The sequence below is a fragment of the Thermobia domestica genome, chromosome 3, assembly GCF_964235325.1.
Source record: "Thermobia domestica chromosome 3, izTheDome1.hap1.1, whole genome shotgun sequence".
Lineage (NCBI taxonomy): Eukaryota > Metazoa > Arthropoda > Insecta > Zygentoma > Lepismatidae > Thermobia > Thermobia domestica.
In genome coordinates, this window is record NC_137456.1 from 255,087,505 (window position 1) to 255,113,491 (window position 25,987).

Here is a 25,987-nt window from a genome sequence, read left to right on the forward strand (position 1 = left end):
ATTAAGATGAACAATTTGAAGCTTACCGAGTCTAATAAATACGTTTGTTCTTTGAAAATGCATTTTTATTATTTCTGTTGCTTCAGAGTCATAAAAATAAATGTCTGTACCGGTACCTGTACTCTTGCTTACTTACGGCATCGCTGTTATACTCACCTTGAAAATCTACTTTAGCTTTTGAAGCTGCTACGAGTGTGATGATGAAAAATATGGCACAAATTACTGACATTGCTCCTCTGGCGTAGACGAGGAACCTTCCGCATAGTCGAGGTACTAGCCTATATGATATGTATGTCTGAAAAACGAAACACTATTTTAACATTTCTTAATTTTTTTTTTTTATTTTCAATTTCAATTGACTATTAATAGGAATAAAACTTTAACTTAATGGCAATTTATTTTCTAAGAGAGATAAAAGACTAGAGTGGTGTGGTTACAATTAGCGAAAAATACGATACTGAGGGCAGTTTTAATTACTTTCCTTCACTCATAGTTTCCAACACACACACTTTAAACACAGAAAATAAGATACCGGTAATTCCAAGAGAGTTAACTACAGTTGTTATATGTCGATCTAAATAATGGGGGAATTATTGAGTGGTGTACACGTTGTGTCAAGTGATCTCTATATTTCATCATAAATGTTTACTTGCACATCATTTTCAACACTCATTTGCTTAGGTAATATTGAATGTCATTGAATTCAATGAGGAGATATTAGTGAAGGTAAGAAGGAAAAGAATAAGAATTGAAATAGTTGAAAAGGAGAAACGATATTAAGAGAAAAAGACATTATAACAAAAGAAACTGTCTGATCAGAGATTTGATAAAATGTATGGAAGAAATTAAAGGGCGGAGGGGAAGAATTAGGATGTAATTAATGGTATGGACACCAATTCTTACCCAAACGAGGATCAGCAGAGGAATGTAATAGATAGAAGCATGGATGCAATAGTGCGTATATCCACCTAATACTTTTATAGTCCAGCATATACTCACGTTGTATTATCGAAAGAATGAGTGTATACAGTGTTGGGTATACGGTTGAATGTGTTACATCACAGAATAAAATATTTTGATTTAATGTTAGTGACCTGCCAGCGATAACAAAATGCAGTAAAACCTGTTAACTTGACTACATGCTTAACTTGGCTTTAGGTAGAAGCTGCATTTTCTCAGAAGACATGCCTTATATTCTTATGGAAAATCTTATACGTACTATGAGTTGGTCACCTGCTTAACTTGGCAGTGTGTCAAAGCTCTAGTTTCCCATAAGACAGGTCTTACATATTCTTATCATACATGCTTTCCAAGTAGGTCAACTACTTAACAACCTCGTTGCCAATAGTGGCAAAAATATTTCTGAGAAATAGGTCAAATTTACCTTAAAACGACCAAAAAATATACCTAGGTATTATATCACTTTGAATCCAAGTATAACCTACGGCTAAAATGGTTGAAATATGCATTTATATGTCTAATTATAACTTGTCCGTGCTTAGTATTCATTTCCTTTGAAGTACCAAAATGCACAAAATCAAGATACCATGTACCGAAGACAACTTGGTCAGAGTTTGGGGCATCCAAAAACAAACTGAAACCAATTATTCTCTTACCGAATGGTCAACTAGCATTCATTAGTGTTATCCAGAAAAGAAAAAGAAAAAGAAACACTTTCGGTAAGTCCCGGTTCGAATCTTGGTACTGTACCACATAACCTCGGGAATTCAGGAATTTAAGGTTCACATGGAACTTTCAAAGTCAGACCTTAATGTTGAGCCAAAAAAATGATTTACTGCACTGCGCTGAGCGAGACAAACACACAAAAGAAATATTCTTAACCTATAAATAAACATTTCAAAATATATAAATGTTTCATCACTCATCTGATAACAAAATAACACAAATAATTCACATCAATAAGATACGTAATATAATCGCTACTAACATTTCTTGTATTGGTTTTAAATAAACCAAAACTTTATTTCGTGCTTTTCTGAGATTTTATTTTCACAAGCACCAAAGGAATACTACACTACATAAAATACAGTGGAGTCGCGCCAATTCGAATTAATTGGGACCGAACCCTGTTCGAATTACGTGATTGTTCGGATTAGCCGGAATAACAGTAAAATCTCGGTTTAAAGCTGGTGAATAGTTCTATTGTGTTGTAATACATAGCGTATTACAAAACACGTTTTCTGACTACAGTACATGTACTGTACTGGAAAAATGTGTAAATTGTTGAAAAAATTTGATATCTTTATTTTTTCACGTACAGTACATACAGTAATTTATGAGACGATGACGAAACTACGCGTCGTCCAATAGACTCTCTTCACCGCGACAAATGACAATAACAGAGTTCGTGTCTTGTAACAACTAATACTAGTACGGTACTATGGTAGTATGGTAGATACTAGTACTGTACACTACCAGTGTTGTAGGTTCACTTTTATGTTACAGCACAGTACTTATTCTACTATAGGGGGCGCGGTGGCTCAGTGGTAGAGCGTTCACCTCTGGTGCTTGGGGTCACGGGTTCGATCCCAGCCCCCGTCAAGTGAACTTTGTGGTGGACAAACACCTCGCTCGTGGGTTTTCTCGGGGTTCTCCCGTTTCCTCCCACTTTCTTCATTCCACCATTTCACTCATCATCACCGTCTCCTTTAGCCTAACCGGCATAAGCGTGGGACGTAAAACTTAAAGATTTTATTCTACTATATTACTGTATTTCGCTCATACTTAACCTATAACTTCCAATATTGCACAGTACGTACTGTATCCTATTTCTATCTTTGTGTAATTGTCGTAATGTGGTTTAAGGCCTAAATATAGGTATTAAAGATAAAAACTTATTTAACGAAAGTTTGCTTTGTTTTCTACGAAAACACGCACCCATTTTCATCCTTTAGTTATTAATTTCCTAAAACTCCGTATTTTCGCCACAAAATAAATAAATAACATTTTCCTCCTGGACCTGTTCGGATTAATCGGATGTTCGGATTACCGGGACTCCACTGTATATATTAATTATTGTGATTCAAGTTTTGGCCCTGGAAAAGGTTACAAACGTGAGAACCGACGGAAAAACGAGAGCAGAATATTCGAACGTATCACGTGTGATGAGAATTCCTTTAAACACTGTGGTGGGCGTAGATGGACATGATTGCGCTTTCTGAAGAAATTGTGAATTGAAAATTTGCTTCAACTTGTATTATACTTCATAGCACTAGTGAATCTTGAAGAAAATTAGATCCAAGACATGAAATATTCAAAACCGTAGCGAAAAATAATTTTTGCATTGTTTCACTACTATAAAAACATCACTTACATAAGACTGGCTAAATTTCCTGGGATTCATTTCCTTAAACAAATAATTTAACTATTGCTTCCTTATTTTACAATAGCCAAAGTAAATTTTCAAAATACATGTTTAAATTTTGGGTATTTTACACAATTACTAGTAAAGGAGGAAATGAAACAGAAGTAATTGTTAGGAAAGTACATATATTAGAATAACTACAATTAATTAAGAATATAACGTTAAACACGGGTTCATGCACTTGCGATAAGGAGAAACCATCAACAGAACCTTTGCCAGTCATTCCATTCATTTCTATAACTACTACTATGTGCAATGATAGAACTACAGACGTGTTAAATATATACAAGCAGCCTGGAAAAATATAAACAAATGAGCAAGAAAATTCCCTTTTATATTTGATCGTTTACACTGCGTGCAAAAGTTCTAGTCCATTTATTTAACCAAATTACCGTTAAAGAAAAGTTTGGTACAAAATTGATGGAAAACTAAGATTATGTATAATGAACTTAATAGTGAAAAGATGTTAAAAGGTATTGCTTACCTGAAGAAAGAAATGCACTGTTCCAAATCCAAAACACAGGAAAGCACCGATCATATGAACAACTATTACGCTAGTTTCTTGAAAATTTCCAACCATGCTGAGACCCAAGGTCGCCAAAGCTCCAAATACCACGCTCCACTTGTTTGCTCTCTCTAATCGGTTATCTACATGGTAATACTCTTTTACTTGTCTGTATCGAATGTAAATTATAGCTCCTACTGTAAAATAAATTTTGAAAAGTCAAATATAACAACAACAACAACAACAAAATAGTTCTGATACTGTTAAATGTGTAAAAGTAGAGAGAACAGGAAAAGAACACAAAAACCAATGACTATAATACGGAGAAAACTCTGAGATTTTATTGTCATCTTTAATTCTCTTTTATATTCTGTTCAAAAAGAAAACTAGACATCGGAAGATCATATTTTTGCTACCTTACGAAGGGAAGAAAGGACTTGATTGGCTATCGGCCAAAACTATCAGGGTTGCCAACTTTCCAAACCTGGTCAAGAGTATATTCAGAGCTAGAGTCCTCCAAATTCAATTTCGTTAAATTAAAACCTTATTACAGTTAAGCACATCCATGTGTGTGTGTTTTTTAATCTATGCTTAGCAATTTTTGTTAGAGAAACAAAATAAAGTTGATTTGAAACTGTAATTAATATTTATTTCTGGACAGACTTAAACTAATAGCCTACTTGTTTTCATTTTTAGCACTTTTCAATGCAGTAGGGTTGGCAAATAAGACTATTTTTTATTTTGTTTATTTATTTTGCTAAATGATAACGATAATGATCGAATTGTGGCTTTTGACCAATAAATGAAAACCAGTGTCAAAATTATTAGTTCACTCGAATATTTTGAATAGCAATCTATACACCCGTATCTGACTTGTTAAACCCGTACAGTTGGTAGACATGAAAACTATGGATGATCTAATTTCATCTACGTATGCAAAAAAGGTTCAGTTAATACAATAACAACGAAGATTGAGTTATATTAATAATAAAATCAAGCTTACAGGAAAGTTAAAATATGCTCTTTCGGCTTATCTAATTACTACTGTGCGAGCTCGTGATGCAAGGGGTCCCGGGTTCGATTCCCAGCAAAAGAGACTTGAAATTCGAACACATTTAGAGTGGTTCGGATTCCACCTTGAACTGTAGCCTTAATGTTGAAAGATATGTTAAATTCCAACATAACTAAAAATTCAATATAACTAAAAATCTAATTAAATAAAATTTTCCGCCGCACACGTTTCAGTGTTTTTTTGAAAATTCTGCACATAAAGAGAAAAGGGGGAAACGTCTTTAATATTAAAATCTCCCACTATTTATTCGGAGAATGTTTAATGTAAGAACTCGCTTAAATTTGAGGTGTAAAATTCGCTATTTCAATCCTTAGCTAAAAATAAGGGAATACGTGTTTTAAGGTTCTTGAAAAATCTGTTATATAAATTTATTTATTTATTTATTTATTTATTTATTGTCTTCAACAGAGAATATATTCTCCAATTACAGAAGACCTGTACAATATATTTTACAAGTTTACTATTGTAATAGATTTAAAAGAAAAAGAACAAAAAAAGTAATAAGAATAAAGATAAATATATACAATTAATTTTGTAACAAACTATTTAAAACTGAAATAGCTACAGTAGCAGAAATACATGAAATTACTACGCTTATACATAAACATGTCAATATACTTTCAGGAATTCATAAAACATTTTGTCGCAACAATTCACAATAGGTTCGAAATGACATATTAAAATCTAAATACGGCAATTTCTGTGATATAATATTATATGTTTTGCACATTCGGATCAATGGTGAACTGCCGTAATGCTCCGTTCTAGGTGTATCATATAATAATAAGCACCTCTGTCGAGTATTAGCCATTTTTGTGTTAAATTTTAATAGTCCCAGAAACGAACTGTTATCGTATATACCTTTAATCAGTTTGTATAAAAATATTTGTTCATTTAGTTTTTGTCTATTAGATAATTTAGTATAATCAAATTCATTTAGCAAATGCTGGTATGATATTCTATGTCTTGTAGCTGAGATGTGATATTTCCGGAAATACAAATAACGTAGAAAACGTTTCTGAACTGCTTCTATTTTATTGGAATGGGAGAATGTAGAAGTTTTCCATATTAAGGATCCGTATTCCAACTTACTTCTTACTAGACTATTAAATAAAACTTTACTAGAATTAATAGTTCTAAAGTTTACACCCAAATCTTTAATATAATTTACCCTCTGAACTAACTGTTTATTAATTGTATATTGAACTTCCGGGCTGTGCTTAATATTACTAAACACAATATAATTACATTTCTTAACATTAAATTGAAGTCTATTTCTTACTGACCAGTTATACAATTCATCAATGTCTTGTTGTAGATATAGGCTATCTCTTTGATTATTTACTTCGATAAATAATTTAATATCATCTGCGTACATTAGGCAGTTGGCATATTTAACAGTTAGAGGAAACGGGAAGGAAGCAATTTCCCTAGTATTCAGATTTCCCATATTATTTATTTGGAACAAAGCTGCCAAATGGCAGTCTTCAAGGCTTTCACTATTTGTGATTATAATATATTTTCATTTTTATTTATTTATCACATGTACGCAAGAATGAAGCCGCCAAGCTAACTACAAACGAAATGTGTGCTTTAAAGATAAGACTATGATTAATGTATTCAATAGTACGTATAACAATATATATTATAGTGACAATTTATATTAAGACATATATTATAATTAAGACATCCTTAATGCGTTCTGTCCTATAACATTTTGAACTGTAGCTTCTTGTTATTTATTTATCATTCGGTTTTTAGCACTCATCTTTTCAGTGACTGAATGGCTGCTGTAGTGAAAGATTTATCATGCGATAAGCATTCTGTAAGTACTTTTATTATTTCGTCGCATTTGTGAAATTAGTGGGAGAAATAGAAAATTAGAAAATGACAATAGAAAATGACATTTTCATAGCAAAATCAAATGGAAGAGTGCAATGTGTAGTATGAATGCAGATTGTATCTGTGCCTAAGGAATATAACATGAAGAGATAATATACAACTGTTATAAATGTAAAATATAATGACTATGAAAGCAAGGCTCGCGAAGTGTTGATTGAAGGTTGTTTAGAAAAAACGAAACAGCAAAATGATGTTTGGTAAAGTTAACGCGGTTCAAAAGTGACGGAGTTATAATAATGAAGTGGACAGTAGAAATGGCCAAGACTTTTGTGACAGAAATATGGTGAATCGCTTTGAATCTATATCGCTTTCTCATTATACTGTACAGAGACCAATAGTAGAAAAAGATGACTGCGTTTGGGGAAAATTATCAAACGAAATCGAAAAATTCCATTTCATCTCGTTGTGTCTTGATGAAATCACAGGGCAGTCAGGTGTGGGCCAGATTCTGACTTATGAACACAAGAAATAGGAAACGTTATCGAATAGTTGTTAAATGTGTGTCCTCTTTACGGCACCGCAAAGTTAAGACATTTAAGAAGCTGTTTTAAGTTTGATTTTGTTAAATTTGGAAATTTCAGGAAGATTGCACAGTGATCGTAGAAGAAAAGTTTGGAGTAAGGGGCCTTTTAAGAGAAAATAGTATAAATTGTCTAGCATTTCGTTTCTTGTAGCAAATCTTAAGGTAGGACGAAATCCAAAAGATTGTCAAAACTATCCACACGATAATGGATGGAAATAGAGCTCTTTTACATCACTAGTCTTGTCAAGTTTTAGAGAACATGGGGTCAGGCTTACTTCCTTAAATCACGCCACATGGTTAAGTGCTGGAAATTATCGTCAAAAATTTTTTTGAGCTGAGGAAAGAAATTGTTGGATTTCTTAACCAATTTGTTCTAGCAGGCACTACATACTTAGAAGAGAAGCTTCGAAGTACTGATTTTCTCGGTATTTTTGATAGAATTACTAGGCATCTACGTGAGCTGAACAAAAAGTAAGGAGAAGAGATCAATTAGTTTCTGATCTTATTGAAAATGTCAATGAATTCTCGAGCAAGCTGAAGTTTTTCCATTCTATTTTAGAAAATAAATTACGTAGAATACTTTCCAAGTTTCAGTCGTCTGACATTGTATTTTGATTAAGAAGCATTTGATTTTCCTTACTACTGTACAAACGTAGGGGGTATCATGAGTTAATTTAACTCAGAATTCTCAGATTTTGATAAAATAAAAAAAAATATGTATTGTATTGTGTAGCAATTATTTTATAGCGTACATTGAAGAACAACGCACTAATTTACAGCTCGAACTCTGTGATTTTCATACGGACCCATTAATTGAGACAAAGACAGAGAAAGGAACAAATTTCTTTAGGTTACTTCCTGACGAATGTTTACCAAAATATTATTTGGTCGAAAAATAATGTCAATTTTATTCATATGAAAGTATATTTTCCACCATGAAAATTGTTAAGATTCCCTTAAAAAGTTCTATGGAAATCCTTCTGTATATCTTTCGGAACGTGCAACAACATAAATGAACGTCGATATCGTAATTCTTGTAAGTGCTGCTGGTCATCCACATTTGTCACATTGAATAGGTATGTTCCTTTTCAAATGCTTTCTTCTATTAAAATATTTTATTTTTTTTTTTCTTAAGCTGCGGTCTTCCACCTTACAAATAAACATAATTACGACTCTTGGGTTTATTATAACTGAACACCATGAATTCAGAAAATGTTCAATATAAGGATTCGAGGTGCTAAAATCGGTAAATAAGGATTCGTGTAAATTCGAGATGTGAAAAGCGGTAAATGAACTCTTAACTATAAGAAAGGACCGTGTGTTTCAGCGTTCTTGAAAATTCTGCTAGTAAAGGAAACAATGTCTATAATATTAAAATACTTTATTTCACTATTTGTTTTAAAAATTCTCAATGTAATGATTTGCTTAAGTTGGTTGTAATGATTCGCTTAAGTAGTAGGGGTGAAATTCGTTATTTAAACTTTTAACTAAAAATAAGATAATATGTTTTTCAATGTTTTCGGAAATTTTGCTCCTAAGAGAGAAACAGCGGCAATTTCTTTAATATTAAAATTTCCTAATATTTATTTGGAAACGTTTAATGTAAGAGATATCAAGAAGTCTAATACCGGGGGGAACTCAATAGACTTCCTGCAACGGTAAGAGATATCGAGATGCAGTTCTTTGCAATCGACTCAGCTTTCCAATAGTATTTTCTATCTTCTCTCTTAACCCTCTTTTCTATAGGATCCTGAAGTGGTTAAAATTAACCATTTCCTGTTTCAATCTTTATTGCCATGGAACAAACACAGTAAAGCACAGCAAGTAGTGCTTTTTGATGTGAATTCAGCGTCCAAGAAACAAGTTCTATTTCCCATCTAATTAATCTATTGCAAACAGTAGTTATAGATTTACTACTTCAAATTTAAGCATTGAATCACTATAGTTTGAAAGTCTACTGTAGTTTCACACTGTAAAAAAACTCTATTATTATTATTATTATTATTATTATTATTATTATTATTATTATTATTATTATTATTATTATTATTATTATTATTATTATTATTATTATTATTGCTAAAACAACTAGATTACTTACATAAAAATGTTTGAATCGTTAGTAATTGACCAAAAATACAACTCTCTGGAGGTTGCGTTCCCGTGTCACTAATATATGGAAAACCTGGTTCTACGTGGTCAGTAAAAACTGCGATGAGATATCTGCAATAAATAAATAACTAAGTAAAACATCTCGTAAAGTAATGAAATTCAAGTTTGTGATTATATTGATAGTACAAATAATATAAAAACCAACATACGACAGTGCTTAGTTTTCTTTCTTCTCACTCGGAAGTTTCAATTTGAAAACCCGCAGTTAAATCGTTTTGAAAGTTTTCAATTTTTCCGTAAGTTTCACTAGACGAATAACGGAATAGTGCTTTTAAATACAAGTCTTGATTCTTCCTACCTCGTTCTATAATACTTTCTTTGTCATTGTTGTGATTGAACACATTCGTCTCATAGGCTGAATTTGAAAGTTTGTCAAGTAAATAATATGGAATAATAGAAAAATAAATGAAAATGTAGAACAGCAAACAAAAACACTTTATTAAGAAGAATTTACAATAGCTTTGAAACTTTTCATAATTTTCTCCATGTTCGGGTTTAGTAATTATAACCCAAAAATCAGTTTAGATTTCAACTTCTCACTTTTAACAATTTTCGAGATTTTTTAAAAAATATCATTTATCCGACATAGTGTTTTATGTCTTGCCAAATTATTCTAATTTAATGAAAACCAAAACTTTACAATTTAATGATCTTCAAGACCAACTTTACACAAGGAGCTGCAAGGTTCAGTGGTAGAAAGTTCACTTCTGGGCGTGGGATCCCTGGTTCGATCCCAGCCAGATCTAAGTAAATTTTCTGGTTGACAAACACCGTGTGCGTGATTTTTCTCGGTATTCTCCCGTTTCCCCCACTTCCACCATTCCATCATTATCATTCATCTCATCTTCACCGTCTCCTTTAGCCTCGATGCATAATTGTGGAACGTATAAGAGAAAAACTTTACACAACAATTTACGCTGGAATATATAACAATCAACAACATGGGAAATAAAGTTCGTATCGGCCATAAATTATATTAAAAGGACCTACTCCATCGTTCAAGGTTGAAATGAGTAAACGAGATCTCCTATAACTTTCTCCCGAGCTATGAGCTACGGAGAAATCCTTTAACTATCCCTCGAGGCTGCCATGAGCAAAGGGAATATCCTTCAATCATCCACTCCTGAGACAGCACTGAACGAAGGAGTTATCCTCATTACCTAACAACAATTGAACCTTTATTCTGAGGTCATCTCTTGTGCCGAGGACTTTGTTGAACTCTGAAAGCATTAGATAGTTACAAGAACTTTGTAAAAACTGTCATAAGACTATTTTTGTAATAAAAGCTGAAGGGTTTAAACCTCGGCTTTATTTAGACTACTGAACAAAACATTTCAATATTATTAGTCACATTAAGATGATAAGCAAAGTACTGTCCACGAGATTTTCTCCGAATATTCTCGCTTCCCCTTTCTGTATTATTACTATTATTATTCTAGTAATTCTTTTATCAACGTTCCCTTACATGCATTCTCCCTCTCAGATGGCACGGTGGCTCTATGGTAGAGCGCTTACCTCTGTGCGTGGGTCCCTGGTTCGATCCCCGGTGAAGTAAGTTAGAGGTGGACAACATTGTGTCCGTAGTTTTCTTAGGGGTACTCTCGTTTCCTCCCACTGTCTCATTCCACCAATTTTTCCATCATTATTCACTTGCCTTAATCATCGTCTCGATTAGCCTAAAGGGGAAGCATTAATAATGGAACATTAAACTGAAATATTTCATTTCATAGCCAACAAAGCATAATCGTGAGACAGATATTAAAAAGTACACGGTAATTTACAAAACTATAATAATATCCAAAACTGTGAGTTTTAGACTCGTTATAACTAATATATATGATCTGATAATAGTGTTTTAAAATGAAAATTGAATGAAACGTTTAGTCTTACGTCCTACAGGTATGTCCTGTAGATTAAAGGAGATGAAAATTAATGAAAATTACTCATTATGAAAGAATTAGTGGAATGATAACGTGGAAGGAAACGACAGAATCTCTAGAAAACCTACGAACAAGATGTCAATCTCAAAATCCTATAGCCTGCGATCGAACCAGAGACCTCTAAAACCAGAGGTGAGCGCTCTAGGAAGAATTGCTTCGCTTCCGGCCGACCAAGTAGCCAATTCCTGATTGCAGATCCAATCAGAACAAAATATACCCGGAAACATGTGCAGATGTACTGGTACATATATATCTAACAAACAGATGTCCCGAACTACTGATCAACTGATAACATTTATATACAATTACAGTGCAAACAAAGTAGCCAGGTTGGTAATAAAGTGATCTAGTTTGTAGAAAGCACACTCGAGAAACAATAAAAATATGGACTATAATAATGAAGGTCACTGACGATGAGGGTTATACGAATAATATAGCAGAAACAATGAAGGAAGAACAATAAAATATTAATACGAATTCTTTGATGTTGTTTAACTTATTCATGTAATACTTACCAATATATTCATAAAATAAAGGGACATAAGCACGCTTCAAAGATAACTTTATTGAATGTCGTATTGAGTTAAGATTTAATAATGTGCTTTGAAGTGAATAAGGTAGATTTCTAGATGTGTATCTACCTGTATATTATTTTATTTTTTCCTGTTCTTTGAACAAACTCATTGGCTTCATATAATAGTTTTGAAAATATTCAAGAAGTATTAATAAAACGAAATTGATCAAAGTAGTAAATATATATTATTTACACTTCTGTAACAGTTTCGGTAATGTAATATCAATGTAAGAATATGTAGGAATGTGGGTCAAGATAACAGACTTAATGTTTAAGCCTCTATGTCTAAGAGATGAATAGAGGTACAACAATGGTTGTTTGTGACATACTACGACGTTTTTCTACTATCTAATATCTAACACTTATCGCAATCCAACAGACAGTTAAAGATAAGAGAGTATAATTATCATTTACAAGCAGCGTTGCCAGACTCACAGCTCGGAATTATTCCAAAACCTGGTCGAAATTATGCTAGATTCGGTCAAATTATGCTAGATCCTCATAATTACTAATTCAGGAGTTTTAAAAGAAAAAAACCGAAGCTGAGATATGATAACGTAACTTAAAATACCCAGAGCGCAAGAATGCGTGGATAGAACTCAATACTTCACGCACTAAAACTTTAACTCAACTAAACTAGTGCAGTCGTTGCCAGACTCAATTGCGTATATATCGTATAAATGAATGCAAAGTGTTTGTTTACATATTTTGAAAGAAAATTACCTCGCAGCATAAGCGGAGTTGGGAATTGTCTGCTGGGGGCAATTTTTTGGTCGGTCGGACCTTTCATTTCAGGAATAAAAATGGTCATAAAGTCAGAAATAAAGATAGTAATGTTGTCAAAAAGTTGGGGAGAGAATGACCCCCATAGCTCCGCCCATACTTCGAAGTTAAAGGATTAGAAAACCCTGGGTGGAGCCACAGAAAAAAGCCCAAAGCCGTTTCTAACCTACTACGGAAAATAAGACTGCCTGTATGGTTTACAGACTGATCAATGGGAGAGGATAGTTTTCTGCCGTTCTTTTTCTTCCCACGACCAACTTCTTTCTCATCTCCAGGTTTTACGGCTTTTTGATAAACTTGCTGAAATTATGCTAGATTTGGGCAGGATGCTAAAAGCAAGATGCTAAATGCTAAAGACATGCAAATTATGCTAGATCTGGCAACGCTGTTGACAAGTTAAAATAATCATTTAGGTCCCGCATACCAGGCAAGATGCCGCAAAACACAGAGAAAGACAACGTACATTTTTCAGGTTTATTTTGTACTAACTGAAATAGCCGGTCTTTGCACGAGGAGAATACCTTAAAGTATTTTAATCCCTTCCCACCCTTCAGGATAGCATTTGATTGAAAGTATAACGATAAATATCCGTAAGATATTTTTGGCATAATTGTTAGAACCATCTACCCAGACAGGATACGACCGAAGTGAATAAGAATACAGCGTCGGGTAGGAACTAAGTAGGCTACGTTCCAAAATTCATTCCAAACAAGTCAGCCGTTTTCCTGTGATGCGATCACAAGTGTCGATTTTAGACATGTTGTTCCTTACCACTTTTCATCCCCAATGCCGATGAGAGCTGAGATTAGGTTAAAACGGCATTGAGAGTATCACTACTCATCTCAGCGATCCCTTAAACTATGGAGTGGAGACTATTATCGATCGTTTTCGATTATTTTGGCATGTCCACCCCTTTATACTTCTACTCATCTTTTTCAGTATTAAGGTTATGTGAGAGGTGCACCTACAATTCAAAGTGGAATCAGAACCACCATAATATACTCATTTCTTTTAATTGTTCTTCCACCGGAAATCGAAACCGAGACCACGCGTACCAAAGGCGCACGAGGTAGCCATTACTCCTGTGGACAGAGATCTCTTTTTAAAATAAGAATACCGTGTAACTTTTGTAATTCCTCCCAAACGAGTAGATTTTGTAAAGTAGATTTTGAATACAATTGACACATAAAAGCTTTTTGCCTTATGCTATATCTATTAGTTGTTCTCCGAAGCCTTTGGTTCGCTGTATGCTATAGGATAAAATCGTAGTTTATGAAAGAATCTAATTGTTTGTATTTGAATGCTCAGATCTAAGACATGGTTCGGGCCTGCTAATTGTACTGTGCTTCATGTGGGTTAGCGCTAACAAAGGTTAATTACAGTGGCGGATCTGGAAGGTAAAAACTGAGGGAGCAACCGGAACCCAGACTATGATAGATATATCATGAGTTTACAATTTTTCATGTGTCCTGCAGAAGTTTCCAACTCAACTGTCTTCCGAATTTATATTATGGCTAGGTTGGACATTGACATTGTGAACTTCAAGTATTGTTGGAGCCGCGGTGGCTCAGTGGTAGAGCGTTCACCTCTGGTGCTAGGGGTCCCGGGTTCGATCCCAGTCCCCGCCAAGGGAACTTTGTGGTGGACAAACACCGTGTGCGTGGGTTTCCTCGGGGTTCTCCCGTTTCCTCCCACTTTCTTCATTCCACCATTTCATTCATTACTCATCATCACCGTCTCCTTTAGCCTAACCGTGGGACGTAAAACTCAAAGATTACATTTCATTTTTTTTTCAAGTATTGTTTTAAACATTGCAAATCAGAAATGAAATGAGGTATTTTAATTTTACATCCCATGGTTATGCAGGCTAGGCTAAAGAATGCAGTGATGATGAGAAATGAATAAATAATGTGGGAGGAAACGGTGAACCCTGAGAAAACACACGCATGTGGTGTTTGTCCACCACTTGCTTCGAGCCGGGATCGAACTAGGGACCTCACGCACCACAGGTGAATGCTCTCTAACTAAGCCACCACGGCATCATACTGCAGAACAGAAAAACTGCAACAGAAACTATATAGTAAGACTATTCATGGCTTAGTTAGAGAGCACTAGTTAGTAAGACTATTCATGGCTTAGTTGGATTGTATATTTTAACAAAAGAGACACTGACCAAAGCTTAATTCCACTTTATTTTAAATTATAATTTGTAACTGTTTCGGATAGCATATCCTTCTTCAGACACTATCGAAAATAAATGAAAATACAGACATATATATATAAATATTGTTATGACAAAGTTTATATATATGACGGTTAAAGAATTTAAACTTTGTCATAACAATATTTATATATATGTCTGTATTTTCATTTATTTTCGATAGTGTCTGAAGAAAGATATGCTAGATATCCGAAACAGTTACAAATTATAATATAAAATAAAGTGGAATTAAGCTTTGGTCAGTGTCTCTTTTGTTAGAAACTATATCTAATGTTTCAAAAATTTTCCAATAAAGAGTAAAAGGCAACACTTAGTATAAACTTTCAAAATAAACTACCAATAAGTCTTATTTGTGGTTGAGATGGAATAAATACTCATGGATTTTATATAAGTATTTATTTACAACCTTATTTACATTTAATACGTCCCTTGTCTTAATATAAACAATAAATCACGTTCATGTTCATCAAAAATCACTGTTTTAAATAAACACAAGCAGAGAGAAATAGGATTCTCTGAGAAATCTGATAATCCTAGTAAGAACAGAAATTAGTCCCGGCGCAGTTGTAAAGTATATACGTGAAAGGTAGAGTGAATTATTCCAAAACATTCGGGTCTGATAGTTTTGTTACGTGTAAATCAAATGGTTAAAGAAACAATTCGGTTTTCTCCAAAACCTGTTCGGTTTTCACTGAAACTGATTTCGGTTTTCTCTAAAACCCGGTTCGGTTTCTCACCAGAGTAGAATTTCGTTGTTCTCCGAAAACCGGATCCGTTTACAACAAAAGCAGTTTTTGTTTTTAAACATACTGATTTTTAAGCATATCGGTTTTGGTTGGCACAACGAAACATTATTCTTGTCAGAAATAGAACTAGCTGTGGAAAAACTGAAACCGGTTTTGATGAAAAACTGAACCGGTTTTGGAGAAAACCGAAACTAGTTTCGCTAAAGAACCGAACCGTTTTTTGGAGAAAACAGGAACTGATTTTGAAAAACCGATAACCGGTTTTGGTGAAAACCGGTTTCGACGAAAACCATTTTCTCGGAAATTTTCAAAACCCAGTTTCGGTTTTCCTAAAAACCGGAAACCGAAAAACTGTTTTTCGTACCCAACACTAGTGTAAAAGTAGGTTAAGTGACTGGAAAATTGTCAAAAAAAAGATTGAAAAATATCTTGTTCATTGCAACTCAAAAAGTGAGTAATATGCGCGTGAGTTTGAAGTAATTTGTTTCAAATCATAAATAAAGGTGTTGCTCTTCATATTAGTTTCTTCTATTTATACACGCCAATTTCTTGCACTGAAGCTCACATTGAACATGCCCACTTACTCACACTGAACATGCAAATGAATAAACTCAATGAACGAGGGAACAGGGTTACTGGATATCTATCACTGTACTGCACATTTTAATACATATTTGCCTCTTTACTATATATTCTCACAATTTTTAGCGCATAGTTGCATTCATATTTTGACGCTTTTAGTGCATGTCGCTCTGAACTCTATTTATGAAGCATTAATCTGTTGGTTTGACGTAGACTTTAAATTTTTTGTAGATAATACTAATATATTATTATCTGCTTTTAAGCGCTTTATTACTATTTTCTTCTTTTAGGATTTATTGTTTTCTGTTTTTATTACTTTTATTGTTTTTTCCTCCAGCGATTGTGTTGAAGACATTTAATATTGTTGTGTAAAAAAAGTTGCTATTATAAGAACTGAAATATAATTTGAAGTACAATTATTCATAATTCGATTCATTGTTTGACAATGTTTTGAAGACGCATCATAGCAACAATAAGCATCTTGATAATTAAAACTTAAAGAAATAATTATTATTATGTATAAGGACAAGGGAACACAGAATATATGCATACAGCCATACATATTGAAAAATAAATATTTTAACTCTCCATTGTGCTGTAAACATGGAGATTTTCATTAAATTGTGTGAGTTATATTATACTCCAAGTGACATCAAATAACACGAAATGAAGAAAGTTTGGAATTTTTAGATTATGAGACCTACTGTTTACGTTGAATTAAGAATATCCATTTTTGTCTTTCGTAATGGCAATGTTCCACACATTAATACAATAGTACAAATGAGGAAAAGTATTTTTTTTTAACTGTAAAGAAATTTGTTGCAAAAAAATCAGTGATTTTCCGAAGGAAGGGAGTGCAATGCCAGATTGTGTTATTTGTGACATTTTAGGGAGATCACGTTTAGGAGAATTACATAAAAACGTATATAGCCCTACTATACAAAGCTGAATATTTGACTGTTCGTCCCTTGTACAAATCCACTGTGTTGGCTTGCAACACTACTGTTTTAGCATACTTCCAGAGAACTGTAGGGAAGAGAAGCTATTTAGAACTTTTAAATTGTATCTTTTAAGAGAAGAAGAGGAGTTCAATATATATGTCAAGCAAAAGTATCTCAAGAGCTCCTTAACACGTTCGGCTGCGCGAGTCACCGATGGCAACTTCATTTCTGTGCGGTGCCTTTTTATGTATTGTATTACCTCTGTGCGTTTGTGGTATTTTCGTCTTGTACAGATTTTAAATATTACTAGCATCCACATGCTACACGAGTTACCGGTGACGAGTCCTGCTTTGGTGTAATGTAGCTTCAGATTCTGTCAACAGATGGCTGAAGTGTGAATTTGAAATACTGTGTCGTCATGTGCGGAGAGAAGCTGGAAGTAATATCGCTGCACGAGTCACTGGTGACTCGTAACGCACCGACGGACAAACCATCAACGAGACACACGATGACTCGTATAGCACTGAGATCCAAACTCAATTTATACTGCCGCAGCGCAGGTGTTAAGAGACGAAACTCGATATGTAAAGTCCTTACTAAAAATAAACCGTTTATGATGACTTTTTCAATATGGCAATTAGATTAACTGTGGTTCTTACATTACATTTTAATTAAAATGTATATCCTAAAGAGAGAAAGGTAATTTTAAAAAATAGTGAGGGACTTGCATGAAATGAAGGTTGGAATGTGGTTAGCACTTGGATCGACCTATTTCATTTAGATTCAAATAACGTAAGGAGGGATAAGAGTGTTCATATGCGAGGTATACTTTTCAAATCTTTCACATAAAACAATTCTTCCTTTCGAAGAATGTCCACTTCAGTTGACAAATTTATATAAGTTAGCAACGGAAAGTTTCTGTAAAAAGTAGAGTCGCAGAATTAAAACAGAAAACATTCAGATAGTTATACTTACGTAAGAATAAAAGTAGTTGGAAACAGAACTGCACACACCACAGGAATTATATAGATGTAGTTATAGGCCATTTTTCTATCTGTAAGAAAGATAAGTATGATTTAATAGATAATTCTCATAGCTTTTGCACAAAATATATGATATTTTCATTACTTTTGTGTATATGTGGTATTGTTTTGTAACTTCAGCTGCCCCATATTTTATTTATTCAATGTTTGCGGAATATACTTCCTTTTGATATGCAATTTTTACCTTTTTTCCCTCTTAATACTTGAAGTTAATGTTACCCCAACTAAGACGAACATAATCACAACTAGAAAATTTAGAAACTGCGAAGTGACTGGTTTTCAGGATTGAGATGATATTAAATTCATGATATATTAACTATTATCGGTGATAAAGATATTGAAAACTCGAACTAGACACACACAAGAACTGGGAAGTTCAACTGGACTTAAGGTGACAAGATTGTATTACGTTGTTGTGAGGTGCGATGTAACAGGTTACTACTGTATAATTTGTATGTGTAGCCGCTCAAGTAATAACAGTCTTAAATGTAAATTTTTATCACTCTGAATCCCAATTACTTTTTTAGTTAAGCTAAGAGGAACTACTAACCTAAACACTATTCAATTCTTGAAATCATTCGACTTTTTCTGGAACTAATATTTTATTTTCAAATAAGAGTTAATTTGAGATGAATAATGGAATATTACAACGTCAGAAAAGTAAAGCAACATATTTTTTAACAAGTCACATTGATCCTTACGTCAGAATAAGTTCTTTTAGACTTGGTGCTCATAATCACGTGTACACTAAGTTTCTGTACTAGTAACTATGTTATAGAACATGTTATAATAACCAAACCGTTTATACATGTTTATGTACATGAAGCAATATTATATTTCTTGTATGTTGTTTAGTTCTAAGTGTAAATTTTTATTTACTAAATGTAAAAGTGTTTTTGCAATTTGCTATGTGCTTTTAGCAAATTTGCGTGTCGTATGGTACGCATGTTCCAACATGCAAATTTACACACATTAAATACTTCGAAAGCTACGATACACACAGATATTTTTTAAACAAAAGTACCATCCTAGATTCAAATACCTAAGACAAAAGTCGGGTTAAATATATTGAGTTCGTCAAGCATATGGAGGTTTGGAGGGTTGTAAAATTTTCTTAGAAATGTCAATACGTAAACCGGGACAAACATTCCTCAAAGAAAGTACGTACTGGAGTGTAAGGGGATCGTTTTTGAGTTGCACTGTCTCATGCAAACCTGGTGCTGAAGACGGGGTTAGCTTCAACATATTATTATTTTAAAATTAATTACTTTATGTATCAAAATACGTAAATTTCACGTAAATAAATTCACTGAATCTTAGTTTAGTGCACATTTTCTTCTATTTCCAATCTACTAACTCATCACTGCATTAGGTATAAAATTTACTAACATTCATAATGCGTAATAGTAAAAGAAATTAATCACCTGCTATGATCGCTGTCATTTTTGAAGTTCTTTCCAAACAATTCTCGTTTTATGCCCAATAATTAAATTTTTTTAAGAGAATTCTTTATGGTACTGCAAGAAAAGTCACTGTTTTCGCCCTTATGTTACCACAATAATGTTGCAATACACAGTTAATGTTAGCATGATGCCTAATACATACAACTTTATCACAAATTATTTATCAGCACTTTGATAAATGACAAGATATAGTCTATCTATTTCTTTTACGTGTAATACTTTTTTTTCGTTCATTAGTTTTAATACTATCTACATTTTTCAATTCTCAGAAAATATTTGATACTTAAAATATTTAGTGTATAATTTCTCCCAGTTTAACTAAGATTGTTTCACTTCATGTACCGGCAGAAATAATTAATAATGTTGCATTAATAATAATAAACACTTAATCCACACAATCGAGTAAAAAGAAGTTGAAAGACCTTAGTATACAAATGCATTAAAATTGTTGTGTTGGGGTACACTGAAGAAATGGGAATGTCTAAAAAGCGATCAACTCCTTTAGCCTTACTCACCCGCCTAATGATCTGCAACCAGCCGAACGTCCATGAGGACTTGGGTTGTATAAGCAGCAGGTGCTCGATGTTTATTTCTAATAATTTTATTAATTTTACAGTAAAACAAGAAACTACACAGGCCCTGAAATTATATATATATATATTCTCTAGTTAGCTCTAGTTAGCTTTACAGGGCTCTAGTTAGCATAGGAGTGCGTGAGATTGAAGGTGAGAAGTTACATTATAACAAAGAGATAAGTAATCTAATACAGTAAAAGCATCCTACAAATATTAGTAGTAGCAAGACAAGTATTATTGTTAATAATAATAGCAGTAGTAGAGTAGTAGTAATAGTAGTAATTATAATTGTTGTTGTAGCAGTATTAAGGGGCCATGGTGGCTCAGTGGTAAAGAACTTATCTCTGATGCGTGAGGTCCCTGGTTCGATCTTCAACCAAGTAAGTTTGTGGTGGATGACAACGTGTTCGTGAGTTCTCTCGGTGTTCTCCCGTTTCCTCCCACAATATTATTCCACCAATTCTTCCAGCATCATTCACTTGCCTTAATATCGTGTCCCTTAGCCAAAGGACTAATCGTAAGACGCTAAACTGAAATATTTCATTTCATTTTTTAGCAGTATTAAAATAGTGGAATCTCTGTACACAACTTCATGCGATCGATTAAACATATTATAGTAATTTTACTATCAGTTTTAGTTTGTTTGCTTATACGTTTCTTCTGTAGCAAACACAGAAAGATGTTAAATTCAAACAAATGATGATGAAAGAATTGTGAAGAAACAAGGGTACAGTAAGAAGAATAAGGACACGCTATTGCCCATAATAAGCCCATATAGCTTTAATCAAACCAGTAGTGTCCTCCTTACTAAAGATAAGCAATCCATCACAAAGCCACTGAGATATGACCTTCGTCTATAGAAATTAAAATATTGTGAGAGGAAATGATCCGAAAGCTCTAGCCACTTGCTGACTATTTTTGGTGCTGTAAATGCGGGTTCAGAGGCACAGTGGCTCAGTGGTACTTCATCCATCTCTGCTATGAGGGTCTCTGGTTCGATACCAGTCCATGTTAACTTGTAGCGCACAACATTATGTCCTTGGGTTTTCTTGGGTTCTCCCGATTCCTCTGACATAATAATTCACTTCCATGAATCACAAAAGATATAACCAAGTTACGTGAAACTAGAAATTACATTCTATTCCATTTTGGATGCAAGTTTAATTAACAGTGAAACTTTATGCTATCCCACCAATGGATACGCAAGTTGAAGATCCAGTATTCAACTTCTGGGCCATAAACTCGTGCCCTCAATACTGAAAAGATAGGTTAACTTTCAAACAATAACAAATTATTCACTGGTTCAAATAATATTTCTCTAAATCCTTACAAACGCTTCAGTTATTTTACCGAAATTAAGCATAAGTTTCATTCTAATTTTGAGTTATTATGTATCGAGAATTCTATAAATATCATAATTAGGTAATCCCACTACTATTTTCAAAGTTTCTCTCTTGCTGTTACGTATCAAACAGGCAAGTGTTAAGACGTCAATCTTTCAATGACGTCACTTTCCCCTGCTAATGTTCTTGGTAAACAAGAATAATCAAACATAACATTTCCTAGAACAAATCTCTCTTTTTAAAAAAGAAAAGAAAAGAAAGAAAAGAAGGAAGAATGACGAAGCAATCCCCTATTTGACCTTGGATTTTAATCGAACTGATATCTCTTCTGAGATTTATCTTTAATAATATGAATCAAATTGATTTATATTCGCCGACAAACGTACAGACTTTAAATACAATAAAAGCCTGGCTACAATGGGCGCCCGAAGAGGGGGACAGGATGCTCCCCCTGGCTCACGAAAATGTATACGTGATATAGCAAACCACGTATATTAAATGCCAGACTTAATATAGTATCCATGGAGATGCCCCCCCCAGAAAATTTTCTTCGGGCGCCCCTGCTGGCTATTAATCTTTCTTTCAAACATTAGATAGCTGCATCGTTAGGAAGGAAATTCTAACATTTAGCTTGAAGTAAAGAATGAATTGCAAGATGATTTTAAGTTATTCTATAAACAATAATACGAAACTTTTTGATTAGTAAAACTTCAGTCATATTCTTCGAACAAAATTTTACTTAATTTTTTTTTGTTTGTTTGTTTGTTTGTTTGTTTTAAAAAATATATAAGGTTTTGAGGAGCGTTAAGTACTCAAATGCTGTAGATGATAGGTAGCTGTAGATATCATGATGTACATACGTAACAATGCCTACTACATTTTATATTTCATGCAAACAAAACCAACCACAATATAAACATAAGAGCAACTCTAAAAGTATGGTAACAATACTTCTCATGTCACCATACTTATTTAACCATTTGTTCCAACGGTACACCAAGGTATGGATCTCAGCACAGAGAAGTTCTGTGTCAAGTCGTGTCATGGACTTTTGCATTGGTTGTGAATCGCCTATCATCCATGGGTTTCATCATTAGTGTGAAGAACATTCCTGGTGGAGATGATGTGCGTCTCCACCCTTCTACACTAGTTCATTGCTTACATAGTATATCTGTCCTGTTGTTATCAAACTCAGTGTACCACAAGCCTTATTAACACATGTATTAACGTGGAAATTTCGTATAAGGCGAATGAAAATAGAATGGCGAAGGATTTATATATATATAATATGTTTCATATATTGGAAAGAACAGCAATACTATCTCGAAAATAAAGAGAATCAGTAAGGAAAAAGTACCTAGATGTCCTGTGTCAACCGATAACAGCCACAACAAATGTTGCAATGTAAGCAACTGCGATGAAAATATCACTTGAACTGTGACAATTAATACCTAGGGATAATATGATGAATCTGTCACAAGTATGGTTGAATTCGCTGCCATGCATGTAAACAATGATATCGTGAGATATGTGTAGGAGGTTCTGCAGAAAACAATTTGTGTATGGAAAGTGCTTGTGAAGTAAATATGCGTATTTCTTTAACTTTTAGGATCTCCTGGTTCATAATTTCCGTAGTACAGTGATTTGGGTGTTTAAATTACTATTGTGTAAAAGCGTCTAATTTGGATTATACCTTATCCAAAATAATTATTCTTATGTAGTTTTCATGTAGTAAGTAATATGAGACCTGAATATGCAACATTAAAAAAAAATCAAAGTACAGTACTGCATGGACTCAAATATCTCCTTCAGAGACCCAAATAACACCGTGTTTTTTACAAGATTCATTTTCCGTCATTTTTCACTTTAATGTTTTTTCTGACTGTCAGTTTCACAGTAGAACTTTAGTTCGTTGATAGATTACATCATGATTGTTTGTTAACATTCGTATGTCAAGAGTTAATTCGCCTGTTACGCTAATTTCCAGAAGAAAAATATTTTCCTCTTATTATACTCAAACAGCCCCGCTCTACCCTATTATTAAATTTAGTACTCCAAATATATTGTTATGTATGAGCATGATAAATATATTCTTATTTCCTTGTGGCTAGATGATTAGTGTTCTGATGTTTGATGCACTTTGATGCCTCATGGAAATATACGTTGTTCAGATCATAAATTGAATCTACGAACGTGTCTAATAGCCATTTGATGTTGATACTTAAAACTCAAATTGATCATCCTAAGTTAATACTTAAACCTCAAACTTCAAAACTTAACATGATAAAGAAAACCAATCAATACTGTGGAATGATTATAATTGCTAAAATCACGAAAGCAGTGTTGATTGGAACAGAAGGAAGTGTGAAAAATAAAAGTTGAAATGGATAAGGAAAAGGCTACTAATATTCGATACCTTCGATATGCAAATGGGAAAAATACAAATAGGAATAGGAATGGAGAAAGAAGTCCTCAGGAAGAAAATGATACACGGAAATATTAGAGGTCAACCTAGGCATAAAAAAGAAACTTGCTGGAACATGTAGATTCTTTGGAAAAAGTCTCAAAGAATCCAGTTGCTGGTTTACGAGATATGACGTTATCAAAGGGGCACGGTGGCTCAGTGGTCAAAATTATTAGTGGTCAAAAAGTCGCTAAACGGGAAATGACTCCAATTTTGGGTGAAAGTCGCTAAAAAAAATATTCGTGGAATTCCGTCGCTCTCTTTCTCTCTCATCAGGTATGCGATCAATTCAAGCCGTAATACTATCTACGCTACCAAAAACGTAAATGAATCATATGCAACTAACAATAATTCCACTTTTAGCACAATATATATATCTTTTTTACTTTATGATCAGTTTCACTTGGAACACAACTTGGATCGAGAAAAAAATGATGTTTCTTTTCACCGTACTCCTTACATGTATTTTAGGAAGAAGTCGATTGCACCATTAACTTCTGAATTGAATGAAATGTTTAGCAGCAAAAAAGTGCGTAGGTCATGCCCCGTCTCCCCCCAAAAATGTTGGTCTGTGTTGCTATAAAATATCTGTACATCCACAAATAAATCTACAGACTTGGCAACGCTTGAGAGAAGCAGAAAACTCAAGACGTTGATTTCCTTACCAACGCCTTGGATCACACAAGCACGAGATGAGAAACACGAAGCGCATGCGCAATAGGAGTCTTTTAAAGCAATGAAAATTCAGCCAAAGCGTTGCCAACGACTTACTCGCAGAGTTGCCTCCTCAAAAACATGACGGAGATCGCAGAGCACTACTCTGTTCTTTTGCACTTCAACAGTTGATTCTGTCTCGCTGAAAATAAAAAAATACAAGTTCTGACGATCCGTTTAGTTAAATTAAAATACTTTTTTCTTCATTTTTCGTTGGGCGTTAACATACGACTTGCACACCCAGAGAAGACGCTACTGACGGTAACCTATTCCTTCATCTTCTGATCAAAAGCTCAGCTGGCTGTCTAAAAAGAATCATACAAGATACAATCTTCATCATAAGATAAAATATAAAAAAATATGAAACGTAGTCCCTTAACGTTCCTACTGTACTTTCACAGAAATGTATTAGGCGAAATCAGCAGGTCACATATTTTTTCTAGCCCGGGCCTCCAGGTGGGTTAATCCGCCCCTGGCTACTGGATATACCTGCATACAAAGTACGTCAACCTTGAGATAAATGAGTGATTTTTTGGTGTATGTACGAGCTAGAGAGAATAAGTGGAAGAAGGCAAGAATGAATTAATTTAAAACGTGGTAGAGAATTTGAGAATATCAGAATTTCCCATTCACAGACCATGTTAAAGAAAAATTCCCACTTTCCAGTCAGTATTCAGAGTTTTTCGTTTTACATGAAATTTACGCCATCCGACAATACTAACTTCAACAGATACACAGCCAAATGAAAATTGAGAGCTAGTGAAGGAATAGGTTACCGTCAGTAGCGTCTTCTCTGGGTGTGCAAGTCGTATGTTAACGCCCAACGAAAAATGAAGAAAAAAGTATTTTAATTTAATTAAACGGATCGTCAGAACTTGGATTTTTTTTATTTTCAGCGAGACAGAATCAACTGTTGAAGTGCAAAAGAACAGAGTAGTGCTCTGCGATCTCCGTCATGTTTTTGAGGAGGCAACTCTGCGAGTAAGTCGTTGGCAACGCTTTGGCTGAATTTTCATTGCTTTAAAAGACTCCTATTGCG

At 33.9% G+C, this 25,987-nt stretch overlaps 1 protein-coding gene across 3 annotated transcripts in view; it reads right to left on the reverse strand.

Annotated features, from left to right (window-relative positions):
• LOC145681615 (DNA damage-regulated autophagy modulator protein 2-like) overlaps nucleotides 1–25,987 on the reverse strand; it is a 54,477-nt gene that overhangs the window by 4,424 nt on the left and 24,066 nt on the right. For 2 of the 3 annotated variants that reach the window (XM_081753234.1, XM_081753232.1), the window contains exons 2-5: nucleotides 18,322–18,400; nucleotides 9,489–9,610; nucleotides 3,870–4,087; nucleotides 157–295 (exon numbers count right to left, since the gene is read on the reverse strand). In XM_081753234.1, coding sequence (XP_081609360.1) covers nucleotides 157–295; nucleotides 3,870–4,087; nucleotides 9,489–9,610; nucleotides 18,322–18,392 — 550 coding nt within the window. In that variant the 5' untranslated portion in view covers nucleotides 18,393–18,400. Of the gene's footprint in view, nucleotides 1–156; nucleotides 296–3,869; nucleotides 4,088–9,488; nucleotides 9,611–18,321; nucleotides 18,401–19,813; nucleotides 19,952–25,987 lie in introns of those variants that run through there. The other variant, XM_081753233.1, reaches the window with a different exon arrangement.